Source organism: Halichoerus grypus, chromosome 14 (genome assembly GCF_964656455.1).
Source record: "Halichoerus grypus chromosome 14, mHalGry1.hap1.1, whole genome shotgun sequence".
Taxonomy (NCBI): domain Eukaryota; kingdom Metazoa; phylum Chordata; class Mammalia; order Carnivora; family Phocidae; genus Halichoerus; species Halichoerus grypus.
Genome location: NC_135725.1, coordinates 45,082,400 through 45,107,135, shown reverse-complemented (window position 1 = coordinate 45,107,135; position 24,736 = coordinate 45,082,400). Strand labels below are relative to the sequence as shown.

The following is a 24,736-nucleotide window of genomic DNA, read 5'->3' as shown; positions in this document are numbered from 1 at the left end:
CATATAAATAAACCTGGCAAACTGCCTGGCACAATACACCCTGGCTGCTTTCTTTCCTTACCCAAAACTAGCAAGCTAGGGACGAAGATTGCCGAATAATAGTATTTAGGATTCTATTTAATGAAAAGAGCACTCTACATGGATTCTGAGCAGATAAAAATTTAAAACAAGGACCCTGGACTGGAGGACCTTACAGAGCCCTCTGTCATCCAGAGTATAGGATTCTTCCATTGACCGCCCATCCTATTTGGGTCACCTACCTTGGCTTTGCCACCTAGTGAATAAGATCTTTAGCAAGTTTCTAGGCTTTGTTTCCTCTTCCATAAAGTGTGGACAAAAACTGTACCCACCTCTCAGGGCTACTGTTAGAATTTGGTGAAATAAACCCAGAAAGACCCCATTTGCCTGGCAGATAGTCACTCCTCGATTAAGGCTAGCTATCATTGTTGTTGTCAGGGCCACCATATTGACTAAAAGAGAATGGATGGCAGGAATTATGGCACAGTTCTTGGCACACAGTGTTCAAAAATATTATCATTATAACTTCTACCACCGCTATTGATTTTACATTACGAATGGCTGTGGCCCAAGGAAGCAAGTAATACATGCTGTCATCCTGGTAACGACACATCAAAACAGAGACACCAGGAGATATTAGGATAATTAATCACAGGTCTGACTGGGAATAAAAGCTTTCTGGAACAAACAGCGTTTTTGGGCCCAGACAGAGGATGGGCTCACCCACAGGGAGCAGCAGGTGCTGCCTGCCCTCTCTCCCCAGCCCTGGGGGACCACACACATGGGGACAGCATCCTGATGTATAAGCTTTTCAGTGGTCCAGCTCACAGAGTGGTAATGTGATAATGCCTTGGCCTGGAATGATCGCTTTCTGCCAAAAGTTCAAAGCTATCTGGGGAGTATCTCATTAATCTTTGGGACCCTATGGGGATTGGGGTGGATAGGCATTGTTGCTATTACCTTATAAAGAGGACAGCATACGGTTTAGAGAAATTAAATACCTTGTCTCTGCTCCGGCAGTCCTATTGGTACTAAAAGAGGACTTGAAACTCAGGATGCCATCCCAGAGGCCCAGGGCTCTAAGCCCTACCCTTGGAACCACCTTGAAGGAAGAGGGAATCAAGCGCCCCGGGGCCAGATGTGGCCCCTTGCCCCCCCCCCGCCCTTCCCAGACCCGGTAGCAGCAAGGCTCACCTGTCACTGAACTGCACCTCTTCTCCGTTCCTGGCCCAGCTGATGGTCGGCCTTGGGTTGCCTATGGCCTCACAGTGCAGAAGCACACTCAGCGTCCCACTGGCCAGGGCCACAGTCTGCCCGAGGTGGGTGACCACCTCGGAGGCCGAGAGCTGCTGGGCAGCCGAGATCTTCCGCAAGATGGTGGGCTTGCGGTGGGGCCGGCGAGAGCCACCCCCCGCCTCCCCGGCGGCCGAGGTCCGGAGGGAGCTGCTGAAGCCAGACACGTGCTTATGAGGGGGGATGGCCACGGGGGGTCCCCGCCGCTCAGATGGCTTGAGCAGCACGTCCTGGTGCTCCAGGTGGCTGCGGAAGATCTCCTGGGCCAGCTGGGCCACCAAGTGCTTGCTGTAGACGTCTCGAAGCTCCTCGGGCTGCTGGGAGAGGTTCCGGAGGATGTCGTCCAGGCGCCTCTGCTCGGTCACCATGGTGAAGGGCAGGTGCCAGAGGGCCTGCTCGGCGTTCTGGTCCTCCTCGGAGGACGTGTTCCTCTCCGTGGAGTCCTGCACCTCCCACGAGGCGAGGAGCTCCCCGGGCCAGCCCCCCTGCTCCAGCAGCCGGGAGACAAGGTCATCGTAGCGGCTCCCCGGGTCAGCGGCGGGGCCCCGCTTCTCAGCCTTGCTGCCGTTAGAGAAGATGCCGTTCTGGTGTTTGTGCGGCTGCAGGGCCTCCTTCGGGCTGGCCTTCCTCACTGCGAGGGCCTCCTCCTCGCTCCTCAGGCTCAGGGGCCGGGCCACCAGCTTCCGGTTGCCTCCAATGAGCTTAATGACAAACTGCTCCCGGGCGGGTCCCGCGGAGCAGGTGTAGATGCCCGCGTCGGAGGGCCTGAGGCGGTGGATCTTCAGGTAGCCAAAAGGGGCCACGGTGACGTGCGCCGAGCTGATGAGGTGCTGGCCGTCCTTCTCCCAGGTGATCAGGGGCTTGCGGAAGCGCCGCGTGGGGCAGCGCAGCACCACCGCCGTCTTGGGGAGCAGGTAGGCGAACCCCCCCACGACGAAGTGCAGCTTCCTCTGCCTCCGGGTCTGGATGTAGATCTTCCTGGCGGCCTCGATGTGAGGGCTGTGCTTGGTGGATGGCCGCCCGGGCCCTGGAAGGAAGGGAATGCAAGGGAAGCCAGACAGATGGAGAAAGAGAAGGGACGGCAGAGGAAAAGGAGAGTGAACACAGGGACAAGAGAGAGGGAACAGAGAGGACGAAGAGAGAGAGGAGGGACATGAAAGGGGAGAGGGAGAGAAAGCGGCTTGAGTTTATTTTGGCCAGGGCTTTCATTTACCCCCTTAGGCTTTCCAGGGAGGAAGTGGCTACCAGCTGTGGACCATCAAGCTGCTGCAAAGCAATGCTCCAACTAATGCAGTGCACTGGGGTAGCCTGCTATTGCCCCGCTGGGGCTTTCTACCCCTAGAAGCTGAGGTGCAGGTTCTAGATTGGGGGAGGGCGGGATGCCAGGGGAAAGGCAGTATCTCTCATTAGAAGGATTAAAAAAAAAAAGAAAAAGAAAAAGAAAAAGAAAGCAAGCATCATAAAAAGAGGCAGAGGACAAAGGGAAGGAGAATCTCTCCCTTTCCACCTTTCCCCTTTGGGTTCTGCAGAGCACCAGGGCCCCAGTGTACTGGGGGAGGAGAGCCCAGAGGTGTTATAACTCTAGGGATTAATATTAAACAGAAAAAATCTGTTTGGAGCATTTTAAAACCCCAGAGTGGACAACATTAGACTTCATTAGTAATATGCTGACTCCAGCTTCCAGATCTCTCTATGCCAGAGAGTGAACTTTGCTCTACCCCCTGCAAACTGTTTTTCCAGCAGAGAAGAGAATTCCGCCTGGCCATGTGTAATTAAGATTCCTTTGCCATCTCCAGCTGAGCTCACCAGCCCGCTGCCCTCCTCGGGCTTTCCTGCCTGACGATCTCCCACCGGTCTTGGGTTTAGGGAAGGCTACTGCGTGGCCACAGCTGCTTCTGGGTGGGTCGGTCTCCCCATCCCCAGAGCTCTGACATACTCACGTGCACAGGTTGCCAGCATGCAGGGCCTGATGGATGAAGAGAAGGGCAGGGGAGGGCACAGGGAGGAATTGACGATAGCCGAGACCCCGGTTTTCAGCACCTTCCGGCAAATGGCACTTCGAGTCTGCGTGCCTTCTCCGCAGCTTGTGGAACACTGGTGAGGAGAGAAGGCCCACGTGCATGTAAATGCAGGGAACTAGAGGCTACTGGGTTTTTGTATGGACTCTCAAACTCACCAGAATGTGAGAAAAGTTGCTTGGAAAAGCAACAGTCACTAACAGAGAGAGAGAGAGAGAACTATTCTTTATGTAACATGATGGGAAGACACGTCCATATTGTAACCACATTCTAAGATTCTTCTACTCGAAAGTTTCCTGTAGACAATCTACCTGTTTTTTACTTATATGGCCTTGGCTTTAGAGTTACAGAGTCATAGAGTCCGTTCCAATCCCAGCTTAGTATTTTACCAGTTGGCAACTCAGAGTCTGTTTCCACTTCTTACACTTAGTTTGCAAGGTTGGGAATTAAATGAGATAATATATTTGAAACTTCACACACAGCAATGACACTTGGTGTGAATTTTTCCCTCCTTCCTTCACAAATATAATACTTTAATGTCAAGCATCAGATACTTGTCATACATCTATTTTGTCTGAGGCGGGGTGCTAGATACTATGGAAAAATATTTGTGCAAGGTGGTTTGTAACCTCAAGGAGCTGTCATCTCATAATGAGTGGGGCGAAATCCAAATGCATTGTTAAAATGAAATACCATATGAGGGAGACAGAAATCAAAACCACAATGAGATACCACTTTTTATCCCCTGGAATATGGCCATAATAAAAAAAGACAGTAACAAATGTTATTATAAATGTAGATGTGAAAAATTAGAACCTTCCTATATCACTGGCGGCAACATAAAATAGCATAGTCCTCTTGGCGACAGTTTGATGGTTTCTTACACAGATAAACATAAATTTTCCTTATAACCCAGCAATTTCACTTGTAGGTATCTACCCGAGAGAAGTGCAAACATCCATCCACACAAAGACTTATATGTGAATGTTCAACAGAGACAAAAAAGTGGAAACAACTCAAATGTCCACTGACTGGATGGATAAACAAAAATATGGTCTATATACAATGGAATATTATTCTACCATAAAAGTAATGTTGTTCTTTTGGATAGGTGGTAAACAGATAAACCTTGAAAACATAATGTGAAGTTGAGTTTTATAGTATGTAAATTATACCTCAATAAAGCTGTTCAAAGAATTAGATAGTAATATAAGAATTTAGTAGAGATATAAAACTACATGACAAGTGAAGTATTATAAGATTAATGCTAATGATGGTTGAATGCTGATGGTACGCTAGTGATTTCCTAGCCTAGGTATTGAAGATGGGTAGAGTCTGAATGGGTGGAGAAACCGGGGATAAGCATGGGAGGCAGGGGAATATCCAGAAGGAAGGTCAAAGAGTTCAGTGCAAAAATCCAAGGCAGGCCTGGGGGGCAGAGCTAAACCAGTTTGACTGAACAGAGGGAACAAGTCGAGAGTGTCAGGAGCTCAAGAGGTAGTTTGGGGCCAGACGTTGGAGACTTTTAATTTTCAGACAGGAGGCTTGGAATTGGTCCACAAGGCAATGAGGAGCCATTGGAGGGAGGAGTGAAATGATGAAAGAGGTGTTTTGAGAAGGTTAATCTGGCAACAGTGTCCGGGAGGGAAGGGAGTAGGAGACGTATGGCAGGCGGGGATGTCAGTTAAGGAGGCTGCCACAGTAGTCCAGGCTCGAGATGATAAAGACCTGAACTGGGGTCATGGCAGTGTGCCACGTTAACTTGAAAAATGACACTAAGACCAAAAAATATCTTATATTTTCAAGTTTTATACGCTAACCCACTGAAATGAACTATTCTATGCAAGCTCTGATATACGACACCCTGAAAGACATTTTGGATGCAAAAAATGGAGGTAAGTAACCCATTGCTTTTGTTTCCTGATGATCGTGGATTCCAGATCCCCACCCATCCCTTGTTTTATTGTAAATGACAGCACCAAGTCCCGGGATCAGGTGGGATGGAGGCAAAGAGCCTGGAAAATTTAAAAGCATGGTCCGTTTAGGGCTGCCAAGCAGAAAAATAGACTGTGTGTCCGAAGATTGGTTTATGGTTTTGGTCAAGTCTAGTTCTTTCTGGAGGCTCAATTTCCATATCTCTAAAATAACACTAAGCAGGAGTAGGGATTTTTAAACCCTGTTCGATGTTGAGGAAGTGATTCAGGGGCTTTTCAGGTGATCTGGAGATCCAGCCTATGGAGATCTGGGACCCTAACCCATTCTTCAACCAAAACAGCTCTGATTTTATCTATTTCAGATTCTTGGCTTCATGTTACATTTCATTTGAAAAAAAAGGTTCTGGGGCTTTAAGTTTTAAAAGAACAACCAGGCTATAGGATCTTCTAAGTTCCTTCTAGCTTTAAAACTGACTACTCTGACCTTAATTTCTTTTATATTTTTTAGGGGAAATGACTTTCATAAAAATATTATTTAAAAATACATAATAGCCAACTCTTTCAAAAGATGCAAGGAATTCTTTTAAAGAAGTAAGAACTTTTAAGGGGTCTTATTCTCAGAATAGAATCTGAAAGTAATTTTATTTGAAGTGTCTAAAATTTTGGCTTAATTCTGTCTCTGAGGGATTCTGTGCAGTAACTGTAAGATTGAGCCCAGATAGTTGAGGATGAAAAACACCCATAGATCATTCAGGTCTTCCTTTCTCCAAGGGGAGTCTTGGGGGCGGGGGATGTGGAATGCGTGTTTCATCTCAGTCAGAGGGCCAAGGAAAGGGCTGTTGGGATGACAGGGCCGACTAGAGCCTCCACGAACACCCCCAGAGCTCATTTGTATGGCACCAGTTTGAGTTGAATCCTAGTGAAAAGGTGATGACTTCCTACCATTCCCAGGCCCTCCCCAATGTTTGGAATTTCCATTCATCAACTGAGATAACCCAGAACCTAAGGACATTCCATGGATAAGGGCTAAGTTGTCCTATTTCCCAAAGTGTAATTTCCTCTTCCTAGGAAGACTGGTAAAGCCTGAGGGAAGCCTAGGCCATGACCCTGAGTCCAGCCAGTCAAGGTAAGCACTTTCTTTTATTTCCTCTCCTCCTGACAATGAGCAGGGTGGAAGAGAATCATAACAATAAGAGGGCTAACTTTTACTAGGCACAAAGTAGTTTATATGCATCGTTTAACTGAAGCCTCCCAAGAACCACATGAGTGGATATTATTATCTCCAGTATTCAGATACAAAAACTGAGGCCTAGAAAGCTTAAGTAATGAGCCCAAGGTTATAGAGCCAGTGGGTGGCAGAGTCAGGATTAGAACCTAAGTTTGCCTATCTGTGAGTCTAACTACTTTTGTAATCTTTTTTTTTTAGAGAGAGAGAGAGAGCGTGTGCGTGTGTGCAAGCAATGGGGGAGGGGCAGGGGGAGAGAGAGAGAGAATCTTAAGCAAATTCCACGCCCAGTGCAGAGTTCAATGCGGGGCTCCATCTCACAACCCTGAGGTCACGATCTGAGCCAAAATCAAAATCAGATGCTTAACCAACTGAGCCAACCAGGAGCCCCTGTGAGTCTAACTCCTAAGCACACATGACACTGTTCTAAAGGTCTGTGATACTTAATGGGCCCCAGAGGACCTCAATTCAGCAGTCTCCTTTTCTTAATGCCTAATCACAAGGGTCCCTGCTTCAAATCTACAGGCCTAAAAGGATTTTTTCTGAATTCTCTGTGTCCCATGTGCTCAGAGGCCACAAACTCCAGGAACATGGGAGGACAATTATAATACACAAGCCCCTTCCTCAGCATCCCACTCATGGCAACCATCACCCATAGACTTAGTGGAAGGACACCTTTTACAATATGGCCCTGGGAGGAAGTCTTCATCCAGAGCCACTCACTTGGCAACTACATTAGTGCGGTCTCCTGCTCTGTTAGTTTCGTTATGATTATTCCCATATAATACCATACCCCAAATCAACATTCCATGGAAAAACTGGCACTAACATGTGCATGCACGCACGTGTGCACGCGCAAACACACACACACATGCTGATTTTACATGCTTTAATCTTTTATCCTGCTGAAAGAAAATTGTTTCCAAAATTTGAGAAAAATAATCATACCTACTTCTGTTCTGAGACACTTGGGGTGAGACACCACCAGAAGGCAATTTTCTTGCCAAATTATAAAACCTATGATGATGTAGGTTAACTCACCCCTGCAATGCCTTAGTAGACACCATCTGAGGGAACTCTACGTGAGTTGATAAGGGGCAAGAATTCTAAGAACTGAGGTTGAAAGAGGTGGCATCTTAATTTTCAGGGGCAGCTTTTCCCTCTGTGGAAGCAAGTGTCCCTGTGCTGGGTTTCAACCCACAGCAGCCTCATCCTGTTGTGTACATACAACATACACACATACAACCATACCAAGAAGGCCATGGGTTCAGCAAGGCCCGTTCTAACGGTTCAGTGCAAGAGAGGGCAGGGTCTTGAATCTGTTTCTGACACAAAGATTTTTACTCCAGGTCTGGCGATTCCGTTCTTGGCTAAATCTGCTTAGGAGGCAATACTTTTGGGGGGACTTCTTTATGGGAGACACACATGCCTATGAAGCTGGGGGAGTTGTACGCAATTCACAGCAGGAGTATAGGGGCTGAAAACCAGTGAGAGCTGGGTGTAAATGACTTAATTTATGCTAGTGCTCGAGTAGGAATTATTTAGAAAAGTAGGTTAGTTGGGGGTATATCCCTAACTTATGAGGCAAGTCAGGAATGGTGGATGCTGATGTAATCATCCCCCCAAATGCAAGCAACAGGGGAAATCAAGTTCTCTTGCTGGGAAGTTGTTAACGTCTTGGAGCCAGGAAACTGACAGTAAAGAGGCAGGATTTCCCTGGCCTTCTTTTCTTAATAAATCATGTTCCTTATTGTCCAGTAACTTGGAAGGGAATAACCAGAGAGGCTTTGCCCTTCCTGAGTAGAGACTAAAAACATCTGGGAGGAGGAGGTGCCGGGAGGTCGGGAAGGTGGGTGTGGGGATAAAGGTAGAACAACAGGGTCTTCTGAGAAGAATTCGGGGCCAGACAAGGCCTGATTTTGTTTCATGAGGAGCCCTGTTTACAATTCCATGCTTCTGATTGTTGAATAAGGGCTGGCTGCTTACCTCAGGTCCCTGCAGCCTAGTTAATAGCTAGTTACACGTTGTGGTATAACTGGTTACAAAAACACTGTTCCATAACGCTAGGAGGGTTAGTTCGTTCTGTTCTCATCTTCTGTTTGTGTAAGTTTGGGGTGCCTTCTTTTCCTCCTTAGGTCTCTTTCAGGATCTCCTTCTGAGGAACATACATACCTCCGTCCAGTCAGAGAGGAGCCACTCGCTGGGACAGTCATCCTTCTTGCAGGCTTGCTGGGAGGCCAGTTTCGAGGCTGAACAGAAGGTCTCAGGAAGCTCCAGGAAGCTGCCGTCAGCCATGCGCTGTTTGCAAAGAACTTCACGCTTCTGGATGCCCCCTCCGCAGGTCCTGGAACACTGGGGAAGGAAGAGAAAGTCATTTTAACCTAGGACAGTGGTATGTTTGCCTGCCAATCCTTATCTTAGTCTTGGCTGAGTAAAGAGTGGAAAAAACAACAGAAGAAGAAAAACCAAGAACCGGCCCAAAGGATTTTGCTCCCTTTTCCTGAAATGAATTTTGCAGCAAGATCTACACCCTCCAATCTTAATTTCAAGTATTTAACTAGAGCATTCAGGAATTTCAAGGGCCTTTAAATCATAGAAAGTTGTTCCTCAACTATGATTTGCAGCCCCCCAAGACAACTGGTTTAAAAGGTTAGTATAATAGGGTGTTAAACATATTTACGACCCAGTGAAAGTAATCTGTGCAGCTTCCAGAAGGAACAGGAGAGGGCTCCTGCCATCAGTGTAAATCTGCAAGAATTAATCTGCACGGAAGGCAGGCCTTTCTCTCTAAGTGTAAACATCCATTCTACTCTGTTGGAGGGACATTAGATGGAAGGCCTGGTTTCCCGGAAGAACTCCCCTGGAACACTTTTCTTGTAGGACTGGTGATTTCTCAGGGCAGTGGGAGGGAACTAGAGCCATTGGAATTTGGGATATAGGAAAATAGTCTTATGTCTGTGGTTTTCAGCGGGACCCCAGTCAAGCACATTGTTGACATGTAACTTAATAGTTACAGCCCCGTTGCACGAGGGGGAAGGGGGGTGCTCTCAGGCCCAGACTGTTGGCTGTTGTCCCATAGCCCCCTCCCTTGCAATAGCAAAGGAACCCTCAATTTTTAGTTGGGCACACGACTTCCCAGCATACAGACTATATTTGTCGATCTTCCCTGAAGGTGCACCTGGCCCTGTGACTCAGAGCTGGCCAATGAGATATACATGGCAGGGTGGTGTGTAATTTCAGGGAGATGACCCTAAAACGAGGGTGACATTCCCCCCTTCCCTTTCTCCTTCTTGCTGGTTGGAATGTGAACATGAGGCCTAAAATTTAACAGCCCCCTCCCCGCCCCCCACCCCGTCTTGGACAGTGATAGGTAAAGAGATGGAAGCAGCCTATCTTCCTGATTGTGAAGCCATCACATGGACCCTGGATGGTCTGGGCTTATATGAGCGAGAAATACTTTTTTTCTCTTATTTAAGCCATTGTGACTTTGGGTTTTCTGTCATCTTTAGTTGGATCTAACTTTTCGTCATTTTTAGATCAGCAACTGATGACTGCTCTCTGCTGGGAATACTTTACTGGCAACATTCTAGGGAGTGCTCTGCTTTCTTCCAGAATAGTCCTTTCGCTTCCACCTGCTACCCTTGGTCTCGCTGGGACATGAAGCCTGGTTATACAAACCTGAGAGTTTTTGCTGGAGGAGTGGCTCCTGCTGCAGCAGTGGCCTCTCAGAACTTGTGTGTGTGTGTTTTGGGGGGTGGGGGGGTCTGTGCTCAGTGGGCTGTACTTGGAACTGCAAGGGGGATTTGCGCTCACAGGTCAAGGTTAGGATGGTGATACACTGAGTATAGTCAGAATGCAGCTGTAGCCCAGCCGTCACCCTCTCTTAGTGGTCCCAACCCTGGATGCACTTTAAAATCATTTGGGAGCTTTTCAAAAGTACTGAAGCCTAGATGGATCCCATCTCAGATCCATTAAATCAGAAACTCTGGGAGGGGGTCGCCTGGGTGGCTCAGTCAGTTAAACGTCTGCCTTCGGCTCAGGTCATGATCCCAGGGTCCTGGGATCGAGTCTGCATCAGGCTCCCTGCTCAGTGGGGAGCCTGCTTCTCCCTCTGTCTCTGCTCCTTCTCCCTGCTCGTGCCCTCAATCTCTCTCTCAAATGGATAAATAAAATGTTAAAAAAAAAAAAAGAAAAGAAACTCTGGGAGGTGAGTCCCAGGCGTCAGATTTTAAAATTAAAAAATAATAACAAATCTCCCAAGTAATTCTGTACAACCAGGTTGAGAACCATCTCTCCAAATGAACCATCTCTCTACCCCTCCACCATTTCCAATGGGAATAAAATAAACATGAGGGGCGCGTACAACCCAGGGAAGCCTCTGTTAGAACCAGTGATTCTTCGGATCCCGCCCATGCAAACCTGCCCTTTGTTTGTAGTTGTGAGTGGCTGGAGGTCACAGAACTACTGGATAATGAAGTTAAAAAAGCTGTGAACTTTGTCTAGTTAGGGCTTTTAACCCCAGAGCCTTCTGACCAAACCAGTGGCGAGCAACCTTCATTTGGATTTAAAATTTTAGAAGTTTGGTTTGAAAATAACCTTACTGAATCCCAAAGGAAAAAAAATGTCTTTTCTTATGGCTAGATTCAACTACCTAACCACTGAATAAAAAGAAGGCTAATGGTAAAGGCAAAACCATCCAATGAGGTAGATCTTATCCCCACTTTACAGATAAAGAAGCTGAGGCTGGAGAGGAGAAGTGACTCAACGAAGGCCACACAGGGGCCGGAACTGGTTTACTTCCATTCTGTGCAACATTCACCCAGCTCCTACTGAGCACCTGCTCTGGGCTGGGAGTGGCAGACCCAGCTGGAGAACGAGCCCAAGCTCAGTTTCTCTTTCCTGTGGCTGTAGGAGCTGCTCTCCATTTGCCATGGGAGGGTATTCTGGGGCTGCTTCCTGCTGAGGGTCCCAGGCCTCCTAAGCACCAAGCCAGCCAGAGCCTGGTCTCACCGCCCCCCCCCCCGCCCCCCCCCCGCCCAGCTGGAGGGTCAGTGCTTTGCAATTCAATCCTCTGCCTCCACTCCCTGACTATCCCTGATGGGCAGGAGCAGGTTGATGATCCAGGTTGGGGACCAACGTTCTCAAATAGTTCATCTACACTGGGATGGCCCTGGAAATGTGTTCTCCCTAGACCCTTTGAACTCAGAGCCAAAAGGCTACATTTGAACCTGGCTTCTAGGCTGTGCCACCAAGCTGAGTGTGGAGGTAGACCGTAGGAGGTGGTCTGCGGCCAGTTGTTACCCATCACAGATCCAAACAGTTCCTTCCAAGGGCTTGTCTAGCATGTTGTTGAGCCTTAATTGAAGAAAAATCTAGAGCCTCAGAGCTAATGATTCAAGCTGTGAGTGCGCCAGGCCTTTGGCTTCTCTGGCTCATTTCAATGGCTCCCTGGCCTTTTCGTTGATTGCAGAAGCAAACCTTAATTTTAGTTCTCGTTTAGTAGCAGTTCAATAAAGTCTCAAAGGATTTTACTTCGGCAATGCACTTTGTACCCACACTGCCTAGCAGAGTGCCTTCTGCGAATGTAAATCCTCAATAAATATTTGTGGAATTGAAGTTGGTGGTTGGGGGAGATTTAAATTAGTGGCTAAGAGTTCCATTTACTTAAAGTATGCCTTCTTGTTATACAGACAGCTAAGGTTTTAAATTTGGTTTTATAGTCTTTTGTATGACTTCTTAGGTTCAGCCTTCCCTTATTTTTGTTGAATCCTCCCTTCCAACCACCCAGTTATTCTATCATCAGATTAGTTTTAACCTTTACCATTCAGCCCTTCTTTGGGACTCCTTTATAAATTATACAACTAACCATGTGGATTGCTAATTCCTAAAATTTGCCAAACTTGGGGACTGTGTTCTCCACAATTCTTTCCATTCTATGAATTATTAAAATTTTTCCATGAACTTAATGTAATTTTGTTCAAATTGTAACTGTCTGGAAAAAACAAAGTTTATGCTGGTGAGTCAAAAATTTCAGTCTTAAGCTCTGACCTCTCCCCTCTGCTTACTCAACATGACCACTTAAATGCAAACAGGCATCTTGACCTAAATATGTCCAAAATGGAACTTTTGATCTTGCCTTTCCATCCTTGCCCCAAATCTGCTCTCCTCTTAGTCTTCCCCATCTATTTGATGGTGCCATATCCAAGCCAGAAACGTAGGAAATGTCTTGAGAGTTTCCTTTTTCCCACCACCTCTTCGCTGACACTCAATCCATGAGCAAATACTTTCAGATGTCCCTCCAAAATAAATAAGCTTTACCTCCACAACAAATAAGAAATTAGGATATCATCATCTCTTGCTTGGACTACTACAGAGCTTCCTAACCAGTCTCTAGTTTTCTCAGTTCGGTCCTAGCAGGATATAGATGGGGTACTCAATTTGAAGACAGCCTCTCTCCTGATAGCCTGCTGAAAATGCCATTGGTTGAACACAACTAGAAGCCAGAGGGTAGAGTCTATATAGGTCAGCCTCCTGAGACACAGGTGGAGAAGGGAGAGCAGATCTACAAGAGCAACGGAAGATATTCAGCATATCTATAGTATATTCTCCACACAGTAGCAAGAATGATGTTTTCAAAGCATACATCGGATCATATAATTCCCATGCTTAACAGCCTTCAATGACTTTCCCTGGTGATTAGAATAAAATCCAAACTCTTGGAACCCTGGCCTGCAAAGCCCTACACGTTCTGGTCCCTGCCCTGAAAGAACTTTTGAGACTGTCTTACTCAAATTTTAACTTCATTCGTTCATTTGACAGAAATTTATTCAATACCAAGCATGGTTCTAGGTTCTTGGGTCTAGCACTGAACAAGCAGAACCTGACACACCTCTGCAATCTTATACAATTCTCCCCTTTCCCTGCTTATTTCAGCCACATTGGTTTGTGTGTGTGTGTGTGTGTGTGTGTGTGTGTGTGTGTGTGTGTGTTGTTTCTCCCACATGCCCAGCTTGTTTCTCCCACAGGATCTTTGCACTTGCTCTTCTCGCCACCTGGCCCACTCTCCTCTTACATCTTCTCATGGCTGAGTGTTTCTAATTAGGTTTAATTCCATTCTTACCTGCTTGGAGAACCCATCCTTAAACTCCTAGGCTAGGGTAGCCAAAGTAGTCTCTATTCTATTAGCCTCCTTTTGTTTATTTATTATTTTTTATCTTTAAATAGCTCTTTTAAATAGCTCTCATCCCTCTGGAAATTATCATCCATTATCCTGTTAACTCTATGAAGAAAGGGATTTTGGTTCTTTCATTGCTCATATTAGTGTTTGAGAATTGCATTCAAAAGTTTCCCCCAGTGTGATAGTGTTACATCTCAAATGAGAGACCTTAGGATTGGATGTCTCCATCTCTAGTTTTCTTCCACACCTTCTCTAATTTTTTTCTTTTAAAATTAATGATTTTTTTTCCTAGTAAAAAAGTGATCAGGGTATGAGCTAAACAGTAGCTCATTTTATAACTGATGCTGGAGGAATACGACATTTAGGTATGGTGTATAGTACATCTACACTGTAGTGGAAGTGCAGTGTATTTTTCTTTGAGAGAAGTACTAGCTGATTCATAAAATCGTTATCCCCCTAAACCTCAAAATTACATCAAACCACTTTTCTTCTAATCCTTTGATTATAACTCACAATCAAATTCCCCATGGGTCCTGTTGAGTCTGTGAGGCATAAAGAACATGCTCTTAAAGTTTCTGTTACCTGGTGACTGACGTTTTAGGCACTTCACTAGTGATGTTGGATTTGTAGGACTACAGATCTCTTCAATGCTTGATGGCCAAAGTTTTCTTTTTCTAAATATCTAAGAAGGCACATGGGCTTCCATTCAACTTCAGTAAATGCTCCCCAAACAAGGAGCTGCATAAGAAGAGTTCTCTAATCTAAGCTGCTCAGGTAGCACTTCTTAGTGAATGTGGCAATAAGGAAAAATGCAGATTAATTTTCTCTCTCTTTCAAACTGAGGAAATAGATGAAGAAAGTCATTGGTCTTTTTAAAGGGTGGCGATGTAATAAAATTGTGCTATAGAGGGTGACCATTCATGAAACATAACCTGGTCGGGTTATCCCTTGGCAGATAGGACCTGATTTAAGGGACAGACCCTCAGGGGATTCCCCTCAGTGCCGTGCACAAGTCTGTAACCTTATGGTGACAAAGAAGCTACAACAAAATGAAGAAAATCAGCTTATTGTTTGGGAATTTGATCTACAGAGAAAACTTGTGGGAAGTTCTTAGCACCCAGGGGGTAAGGTTCAGACTCGTGAGAATGCCCCGGAGAGCGCTCACACTGGAACCCATGCTGAGCTGCCAAGCCACTGTTGCTTGCTGGCTTGCCATGGGGACAACATGCCCTTCTCTAGGCACACAGATGCCTTCTCTGCTCAGACCTTTGATCACCTTGTTCACTCTGTGAGCAGTGCCCTTTGCCTCTTTGCCTATCTAGAAACTTTTAAGACGCCTTTGAAGGCCCCATTCAAAGGCTCAAAGAATGAGTCACCACCCACCCTGCCTTAACCTGGAAGGGTACTGCGTGTTTCCTATAAGAGCTAGTTGTTTATGTGCCTGCAAACCAACCCCCCCCCCCCGCCCCGCCTCCCTGCATGCACACAGGATTATGCATCTTTTGACGAAAGGGAATGCACGCCTCTTTCTATTCCCCAGTGTCTAGTGTAGCATCTGGCAAAGAGCGTGCACTTCATAAATGTTTGTTGAATTGATGATTGGATGAACAAAAGATCCCCAAATCCAGATGTTTAAAAGACGTGACACAAACAACCAGCTGATGGGCTGAACATCCACCTTTTATCGAGCTGTTTTACCATTACCAGAAGCTGCTTCTAAGGAAGTCAGCAGTGGGTTTTAGCCAGACACTGCACGTGCTCTGTTGGGTGCTGTGACCCTCCAGGTACGGTAGACAACCCTCTAGCTAAGCGAATACTGTCAGGGAGCTGGCTCTTCAACACTTGTCTCAGCCTTGCTCAGAAAGTTCCCTTGGTGTGTTTACATTGCTGAAACGGTGTTTTTAGAAATTTTTAAAAACCATAGATAAAATTTCAAATTAATAAAGCTTCCAAAGTCTGTGACAACTCTGTGAACATGTTGAGATTACCTGACGAGGCTGATAGTTCTGAAGTGAGAAGCAGCATGCAAAGAAGAAAATTTTAAAAAGAGAACAGCAAGAGAAATTTAATAAAACTAAATGAAAAATGTTTGCCTTTATGAACCATTTAAAATGATATTGTGGTATGAAGAGGCAGATCTCTAGTAAGGGGTATTATTTTTAAATATGGGCCATAAATAGAATAAATCACAAAAAATATTATTTATGTTGCTTATCTTCGCTGCCATACATGTTTCATGATATAAGGTCATAGATTCATTAGTTTTATAAGAAAGTAAAACATATACAATAAGGGGAGCACTTAAAAGTTATGTTTCTTTTTTTATGATTCATTTATCTTGAGGGGGGAGGGGCAGAGAGAGAGGGAATCAGATTCCGTGCTGAGTGTGGGGCCCCACTCGGGGCTTGATCTCATGACCCTGAGATCATGACCTGAGCCGAACCATGAGTTGGATGCTTAACCGACTGAGCCACCCAGGTGCCCCTAAAAGTTATGTTTCTATACAAAATACAGTGGCCTAAGTGTCTTGTATTTTTAAAGATTTTCCCATGATCAGCATACTAATAAATTCGCCTGTATTGACCCCTTTGGTTTCATCTTGGTAGCTTCATTTACTGAGGGCTGAGTTCATATCTTTGGTCCCTCAAGTCACATTATTGAGCCCAATACAAAGTGACATTTATGTACTTTCTAAAGTCAACTTTCTAGTTTCAACATAAGATGCTCTGCTTGCAGTTTCTAACTCATTACATTCCTTTCTTCATTCACTCATTCATTCTTTCATCAAACACTTAGTAAGTACTTGCTGAGTGCCAGGCGCCCTATTAGGTGCTGGGGGTTTAAGATGACTATAAACTGGTTACTAATCCTCACGTAATTGCAGTCCAGTGAGGGGTTAAAATTATTATCAAATGTGATCAGCTTTACTAAAGAAGGAATACAGAGGAGAGGCAACTAAGTCTTTATAGAAAATCAGGGAAGGCTCTACGGAGGAGGGGACCCATGAGGGTTGGCCAGGGAGATGAGGAGTCCTGGCAGAGTCACAATACGTGTGCACAGGGTGTGAAGGAACATGGCATCTCTGAGGAGACCTCAGAAGGGAGAGCACAGAGTTCATGGGGAAGTTGCAGTCAGAAAATGAGATTAAGAAGCAGGGTGAGGGGCAAACTGAAGGGCCTTGGGCATATCTGGACAAAATCTCAAACGCATAGGGTGTCATTAAGGATTTTAAAGTAGGGGGTAACATGATCCAGTTTGTAGAAAATGATTCAACGAAGGCTGATGGGTTCTAGGGAGTACTACCCTGTGAGATATTAATAGGTATACCATGGAGAAAAGGTTTCCTGGTCCAGTGAATCTAAATAACACTCCATACTATCTATTTGGGGGCCCTCAGCACACGTTAATATTTTAAAGGCTCAACAGAGGGCATGTAGTAAATAACCACTGATCCCAAGTTGGGGCACAATGGATGAGAAATAAGACAACGCAGGGATACCAAGGAAAAGGCTGTTTGTAATGGTTTAGTTCATTGTGAGGACTGGAACCAAGGCAAGGGGCTAGAGAATATGCTAGAAGGTGGTGTGGCCCAGGAGGGAAGACTGGGTCTGCTGGCAAAGGTGGTGGGTAGCTGTGTTTTTGAGCTTGGTGTTAGGCCTTTGGAATTCGAGGTAACTTGGTGATATGCACGACTGAGAGGATCAAAAGACAGTTGGAGAGACAGTGGCTGGTATACAACAGAGGCCAAACTGAGCCACAGTGAATTAGGGCTCAGAGAAATAAAGAAAATGAGGACTGGAATCTGGCTCAAAATGATTAAATGAGGACAAAATTTCTACCCCAACCATTTTGTGGATTAGCATTGCCTGGAAGTACAGTGTATCTTCTGGGTTTAATATTCCTGTTACTATATGAAGCATGGGACTGCACACCCACTAAAATCCAGGGCAATTATTACAAAGAACGTTCTGCTAATAAATAAATACAAGTAAAAACACTGCACATGTGAAATTTTACTTCTAATCTCTGTTTTGCTTACATTTATTGTTAGTTCTAAAGGATCAAGTGTCCATTTTCTTATAAAACAACTACTAAAAATGAGATAAAAACATCCTAATAGGCTTTTTTCCCCTTCCCTGGATACAACACGTTAAATAAGCATGGTTTCTAAATTGTGAGGATTTATATTTTAGTCACTGGAATATAACAAAACTGATGACTCAATTGATTCTTTCTGCCAGTCTTCAGCCCTCAAATCCAGACCAAAGTCATTCTTTTCTGTGTGTGTGTGTTTTAATCTAAAAAATGAAAAAAATGAATTCTCATGCATTTGTAGTTGTCATTAAAATTCCTCTTTTTTCTTCATATTACCAGCAGGGACTCTTCTTGCATATACCTTTTTATACAGCTACACTATAGACATTTTGTATTGTAACCCTGATTTAAAAAAAATTCTATATGGAAATGGCCACATAATCACAGTTCTAAGCAAGGGAGAAAACAGGGGCCGGGGTGATTGTTTCAGTCTCTGCACAGATGTGTGCAATATGTGTGTACAGTTGGGTGGACACAATCCTAATCATAAAACATGCGTAATACAGAGAAATATAAATGATGCTTCAGAGTGTCCTCCCTAATTCATTTCAGTTAACCCTTTGAGCATCTATCTCTTTTCCTCTCATTTCTCTTTTCAATTTATTTTTTAGAATAAAAATTAATAAAGGTTGATGCATACGAAGCTCACAGAGAGTGGTGAGCAGAGTGATAGTAGAAGGCAGATTTTAATCTCAAGGATCTTGTGCCAATAGAGATTAATGCTTAGTCAGCCCATAATCTAAGTACAGACTATAGTAGGCTGAGCAGTGATATCTGTGTCCTAATCTCTGGAACCTGTGAAAATGTTATTTTACATGGTAAAAGCGACTTAGCAGATGTGATTAAGCATCTTGAGATGGGGAGATTGCCTGGATTATCCAGGTGGGCTCAGTGTCATCATAATGATCCTTGTAAGAGGGAAGAAGGAGGGCAGAGTCAGAGAGAAAGGACAGAATCAGAGGTTGGAGTGAAGCGCTTTGGAGATGGAAGAAGGGGCCGTGAGCCAAGGAAGCGAGCAGCCTCTAGAAGCTGGAAGAGGCAAGGTAATGGATTCGCCCCTAGAGCCTCCCGAAGGAACGTGGGCCTGCCAACCCCTTGATTGTAGCCAAGTAAAACTGATTTCAGACTTCTGACCTCCAGAGCTATAAGATAGTAAATTCACATTGTCGTAAGCCACTAAATGTGTGGTAATTTGTTATAGCAGCAATAGGAAACACGCAGAGATTAACTGCCCTGGATAAGGCAACAAATAGTGACTTTTATGTAAACTGCTGACTTTCGGGCTGGTGTCAGATTTCCTCACAATTTAATACTTTGGAGTAAATGGTAAAGAGGTCTCGGGAAAGCTGAATTGCATAGCGGAATAGAGAATGGGTTTTGAAGCCTCCAAGCCCCCTTTGCTTTGATTGGCTATGTGACCCGGGACAAGGACAACCTCTCTGAGCCTCCTTTCCTTGCAGGGTTGCTGTGGGGATTAGAAGAGAAAATGTGAGAACAGTAGAAAGAGTTCTGCTACATGAAGTTGGAATTCATGCTAACTTCACAGTGCTCTACGTCCCTCATCCATGGAATGGGAGGACAGTAGTAATGGTCACGTAGGATAGTGAGGGTTGAATGAGTTAAATCTGTAAAGTGCCTAGAACTGTGCTTGAAACATAGTAAGTGCTGCTCTTATTAAAAAGAGAAGGTCCTGAAATGGGGCAAGTGCTCAACAAATAGACTGGCAGACTTGTCATGCAACTTTCCAGCACTAAGCTCTATGCTTTACATACCTGCTCTAAGTGTTATGGGGTCTCACTGAGACTTGGTCTCTGTCTCATTGACCTTATGGTTTAACTCAGAAGTTACAGGAAAGTGCCCATCCAGGTAAGGTAGTATGTGACTGGTCAATGAGCAGCACTGACCATGAACATCCTGTGGCTTCAGTGCAGGAGGATAGCGGAAGAGTCCTGGTAGAGGAGGTGGGACTCCTGCCCAGTTGGACAAGCAGAGGGGAGGGGAACTGCCTGTGGGCAGGGAGAAGCATGGGCAGACAGGAATGTACATGCAGGGGTGGGAGAAGCGTGGCGGGAGATGGGCAGGAGCAGATGTGCAGAGGGATGAAGGCCCGACTAAGCCATCTGGCTTTACTGTATGGCAATGGAATGTCCCTGAAAAATGTCCTAGCCGAATACCATCATGATCAAAGTGTCTTGGATGGACTTATGACATATATCACAGTGGTTCTCAATCACGGTGCTGTACCACACCAGTGGGATATGATCCCTAGTGAGGTGTATATAAAATAACACATAGCCAGCACCAAAGATGATGATGATGATGATGAGCGTGTTTAACCAATTAGAGAAGATTCAGGATACCTATGCACTAAATATGGGTTTCAAAAGCCAACTAAACACAAACCAACAAGGTATTTAAGCTACACTGATAAAGGTAAATGAGTCATTCACACAAGACCAGAGATAAAAACCAAGGGATGCAGTATTAAGTTGTTGAACTGAAATAAAGAAGGCCCCCTAAGCCAAAGCTAGAATTTGATTTTTGTTTCATTTCTACTTGTTTCTAAAATAAAATTTTAACATATGTACCCAGACTGCACACTAGTCCTCTCCAGACCTGCAGAATGGGTAACTGTTGGCTACTTGCCAGCTGTCAGGCAAATGCTCTATAAAAGACAAGGGAGGTTGCATTTCTACCTGGCAAATGACAATTCATGTGGTTGTGCTTTTTTTTCTTCCAGGAAGAAAAGTGTACACATGAAGTCAGTGGTAGCCCCGTGTTCAAAGGGCAAGGAGAAGGAGTTACTCCCCTCAAAAGCCAATGTTCGTCACGGTACTATGTCGTCTTTCAATGAAGCATTTGACACCACATCTACTTTTCTTTCATCTGAAGAAAGACTTAAGGTGGGTGTTGAAGGATTAGAGACCTCAGCACTATCCTCTAGTAGATCCAGATAGAAAAGAGCATATGAGTGCACAGCAGGTTCCCTTGTGCTAAGAAGGACCAGGGAACCAGAGGGCTAATCAGGCAAATGGACAGTCAATAGCTGGTGTCTTTTACTAAGGGGGGGTCCTAAGACAACAGCCAATTAGCTTGGAGCCCCCCAAGTTACTCCTGACTTATGTCACCATATGGCATAAACAATGACTTCCTTTCCTTTAACAAGTGGTTGATATTAGCTGCTTTTATCAAACAAAGCTTAACTAAAAATGTAGTATTCTAGGAAATTATGTAAGAAGAATAGTCTGTTGTTTTGTCTAGGTTTAGAAAGATTCCTAAAAATGACCAAGGATTCTTAAAACAGACCCTACACACCACATGCCTAACAGGGTTTTTCTCTAGAGGATAGAATCACTTTCTATGTTCTTTATTTCTTATTGAATATATTTCACAATGACTATGTATTACGTATAAAGAAGATACTTTTAAAAAAAGATCTTAAGAAGGCGTAGTTAGTAGCTCATTGGATGAACTTCAAAGGGCTGTTTACTATTAGTTTCCTGATCTGAAAAATGAACTTAAATCTGACTCAACCTCAAAGGCCTCTCCCTAATGGAAGGAAGGAAAAAAAAATTTCAAAACAAATTTGTGTCTTAACAGGCCTAGGAGATGGAAAATGGAAGAATAATTGACTTTTTGGAAATCTGTATTAAATGGGGACATTGGGCATGGGGGTGGTGGCGGTGGTGGTGGCAATAGACCAAAAAAGGTCCTGTATATGCATGTGCTCTAAAAAGTGAGGAAAAAAAAAAGTCATAGGTCACTGCCATTATTCAGCAACATGAGTGGCTATTACAAAGAGGCTGGGGGGCGGGTCTCCCTGGGTGGCTCAGTTGGTTGAGCGTCCCACTCTTGGTTTCAGCTCAGGTCATGATCTTGAGATTGTGAGATCGAGCCCTGCATCAGTCTCTGTGCTCAGCAGAGAGTCTGCTTCAGATTCTCTCTCCCTCTCCCTTCTCCTCTGCCCCTCTCCCCGCTCTCGCATGCTCTCTCTCTCTCTCAAATGAATGAATGAATGAATGAAATCTTAAAAAAAAAAAGAGGTTGGTGTTTCATTGAGTTTCACTGCTAGGTCAATATTAGAACCCATAACCATAAGACATTATATAATATATAAAGTCAGAATTTTCAGGGCATGTGGGGCAGTATTCTTGATCTAGTCATTCATTTTGTCATTCAATAAACATTTTATCCAGAACTTACTATGTACCTAATAGAGACATGCATTAATAATCTGATGACTTAATACAGCAATGGAGGTTGATTTGGGTTGATTCCCGGTCTTGTCTTAGGGTTGGCATTAGTTAGTGGTGCAGTTTGAGGTCATGGATTTATTTTAGTTAAAGCTAACAGTATAAATATACTAGAACCAGGAGACCTGGGGTCTCAACCAGGCTTTATGATCTTGGCAAGGCCATATCTAGGCCATAGTTACATCGTGTGTAAAACAAGGGGACTCATATATAATCCCTGATGGCTCTTTAGGCCATAGTAGTCTGCAACAATGAGGTATAGGGGAAAGGATCACATAAAACTGGGTTGATGGCCAACCCTAAGTTTGCTACCTGTATGAGCCTCAGGTCTCTTAAACCTAAAATGAAGATAATACAACCGACTTTTCACTGATTGTTGTGAGGAGTAACTTCAGTTAGGTGTGTAATAATATTTCTTCTTCTTTTTTTAACAGAACGCTGGTACATAGGCATTCAAAATATATAACATCCTCTTGATTTCCACAAACTATCACATAGTAGCATGGTATTTATGAGCTTAGCCACATATATATTTAAGCTCTAAAAGGAAATAGTCAATATCTTTTTCCAGATGCTTTATATTTTAGAGTTTTGCTCACTGATTACTCTTTGATTCATTGAGTGCTTTACTAAATCCTAGTCCCAAGATGAGCAGAGAGAAGGAAGGGGCTCTGCGAAGTGATAGTGGAAAAGCATCCTTTGAGGCATGGCAGTCTAGAAACGGCAGCCCCCTCTCAGCACTAAGGCAAGGGCGTGTAAGCTGCTGTGCTCTCTCCTCAGTTGGATAACCATATAATTTATCATTTTAGTTGGGACACTTAAAAAAATTTTTTTAAGATTTATTTATTTTTAGAGAAAGAGCAAGAGTGAGTGGGGGCAGGGGCAGAGGGAGAGAATATTTAAGCAGACTCTCCACTGAGTGTGGAGCCTGACGTGGGGCTTGACAGGGGGCTCAATCCCATGACCCATGAGATCATGACCTGAGCTGAAACCAAGAGTTGGACACCTAAATGACTGAGCTACCCAGGTGCCCCAATTGGGATAATTTTGAGAGTGAAAAACTGTTTTAGTAAAACTGGGATAAGCTGGGATGCATGTCCCTCTCACCTTTCAGGCTTACTTTTTGTGACCATTGTTGTCAATTTATAGGTACCTCTGATAGCCTCATGGAGAAGAAATGAAAAATAAGGTTCTATCCAAATAATCTAAAATTTCTCTCTGTTTTTTGAAGGCATGGAAAAAATTACTTAACTGAAGTTTGATAAATACATATTAATTTTAGATAGAATATTATGATAAGATAGTTGTGTTTGTATTATTATTATGTATGCTCTTGAGGGGGGTCAGTGAAGTTTTTCTGTGAAAGGACAGAGTAAATATCTTAGGTATTGCAGGCTAAATGGTCTCTGTCATAACCATGTAGTTCTGCCCCTCCAGGGCAAAAGCAGCCATGGCCAATACATCAAAGAATGGGCATGGCTGTGTTCAAATAAAATTTCATTTATAATAACTGCTTGTGAGATGGATCTGGCTTTGGGCTGCAGTTTGTCAACCCCTGCTTTAAAACAATAGTTCCTAGACTGTTGGAATTCATAGGACCAGGAAAAATTTAAAAATTCTGGAAGTGATTTGACTTCTAATCTGTTATTTTGGCAAGTAATTATATTTAAAAGAAAAAAAAAAGAAAAGTCATTGCCTAGCACCTTGGCCTCTTAGGATTTTAAAACAGCAAAAAACTTTTAGAAAGGGCACAGATTCAGAGCAAATTTAGCTTTGTGGAAAACCAACTACATTGTCCTTATTTTTAAAAAATGTTTTCTTAGTTTGGTAAAAACTTTGTTATGAATATACTCGGTTTAACAGATGGGTCTTGAATTGCTTTGGGAGGACTCTGGTGTGGAACCATAGACAGAGCACAGTATTTATAATGAAAATATCTGGATTTGAATAAGGTTGAGAGAGTACTAAGAAGGGAGGGAGGAACAGACCTTGGACATTCCTTTCACGGGACAAAACTCCTTGAAGAGAGTGTCCCTTGCCCTGAATCAGAGTTGTATACACAAACTCTAGTATCGAGTAACTCCAGGACTCACCGGTTGCCACTGTGCAGGGTACCAGGCAGGGGGGCAGTTGAAGCGGTTACAAGCTTGCACCGTGCTGGGCTTGGGCTGACGGCACAGTTCATCGGCCAGGATTACGGTTTCATTCATCTCTCTGGAAAGGAGGTGGGAGCAGAAGACATCTCTGGTCTGCAGGCCAACCCCACAGGTGAGACTGCATGGACTCCACTTGCCAATTTCCCACCTGGGAAGAAATCAGAGAGGACGAGGACATCCTTAGTACCTGTGTAGAGAACATCATGACATCAAGTGTTGCCAATAGAGTAAAAACACATACCTGGGAATGTGGGAATTTCCAGCACAAGATTGGCTAGGAATTCTACCCCAAGCCTAGAATGCATCCTCTCCTACATGCTCTAGAATTCATTTTGAATAAACAAAGAGGGTGATAAAATGGAATGTCCATTTTTACCCACAAAATCACCAAGAATGGTCACAACCATGTCTATTTGGATGAAATATACAAACTTCATCAAAATAAGGCTACTGGTATGCTAGATATAACACAGGTTTGAGTGCAGAAAGGCTTTGGGCACTAGGTATTGAACAGCCTTTCTGCTAATCTGTCTAGTCCCCATTCTTAGCAAGACTGAAGAATTTGTG

The 24,736-nt window shown here is 44.2% G+C and overlaps 1 protein-coding gene across 2 annotated transcripts in view; it reads right to left on the bottom strand.

Annotated features, from left to right (window-relative positions):
* Nucleotides 1–24,736, bottom strand: part of ADAMTSL1 (ADAMTS like 1) — a 904,085-nt gene that overhangs the window by 118,567 nt on the left and 760,782 nt on the right. For both annotated transcript variants that reach the window (XM_078061266.1, XM_078061267.1), the window contains 4 exons: nt 24,107–24,317; nt 8,661–8,840; nt 3,252–3,405; nt 1,213–2,338 (listed from right to left, as the gene is read on the bottom strand). In XM_078061266.1, coding sequence (XP_077917392.1) covers nt 1,213–2,338; nt 3,252–3,405; nt 8,661–8,840; nt 24,107–24,317 — 1,671 coding nt within the window. The remainder of the gene's footprint in view (nt 1–1,212; nt 2,339–3,251; nt 3,406–8,660; nt 8,841–24,106; nt 24,318–24,736) is intronic.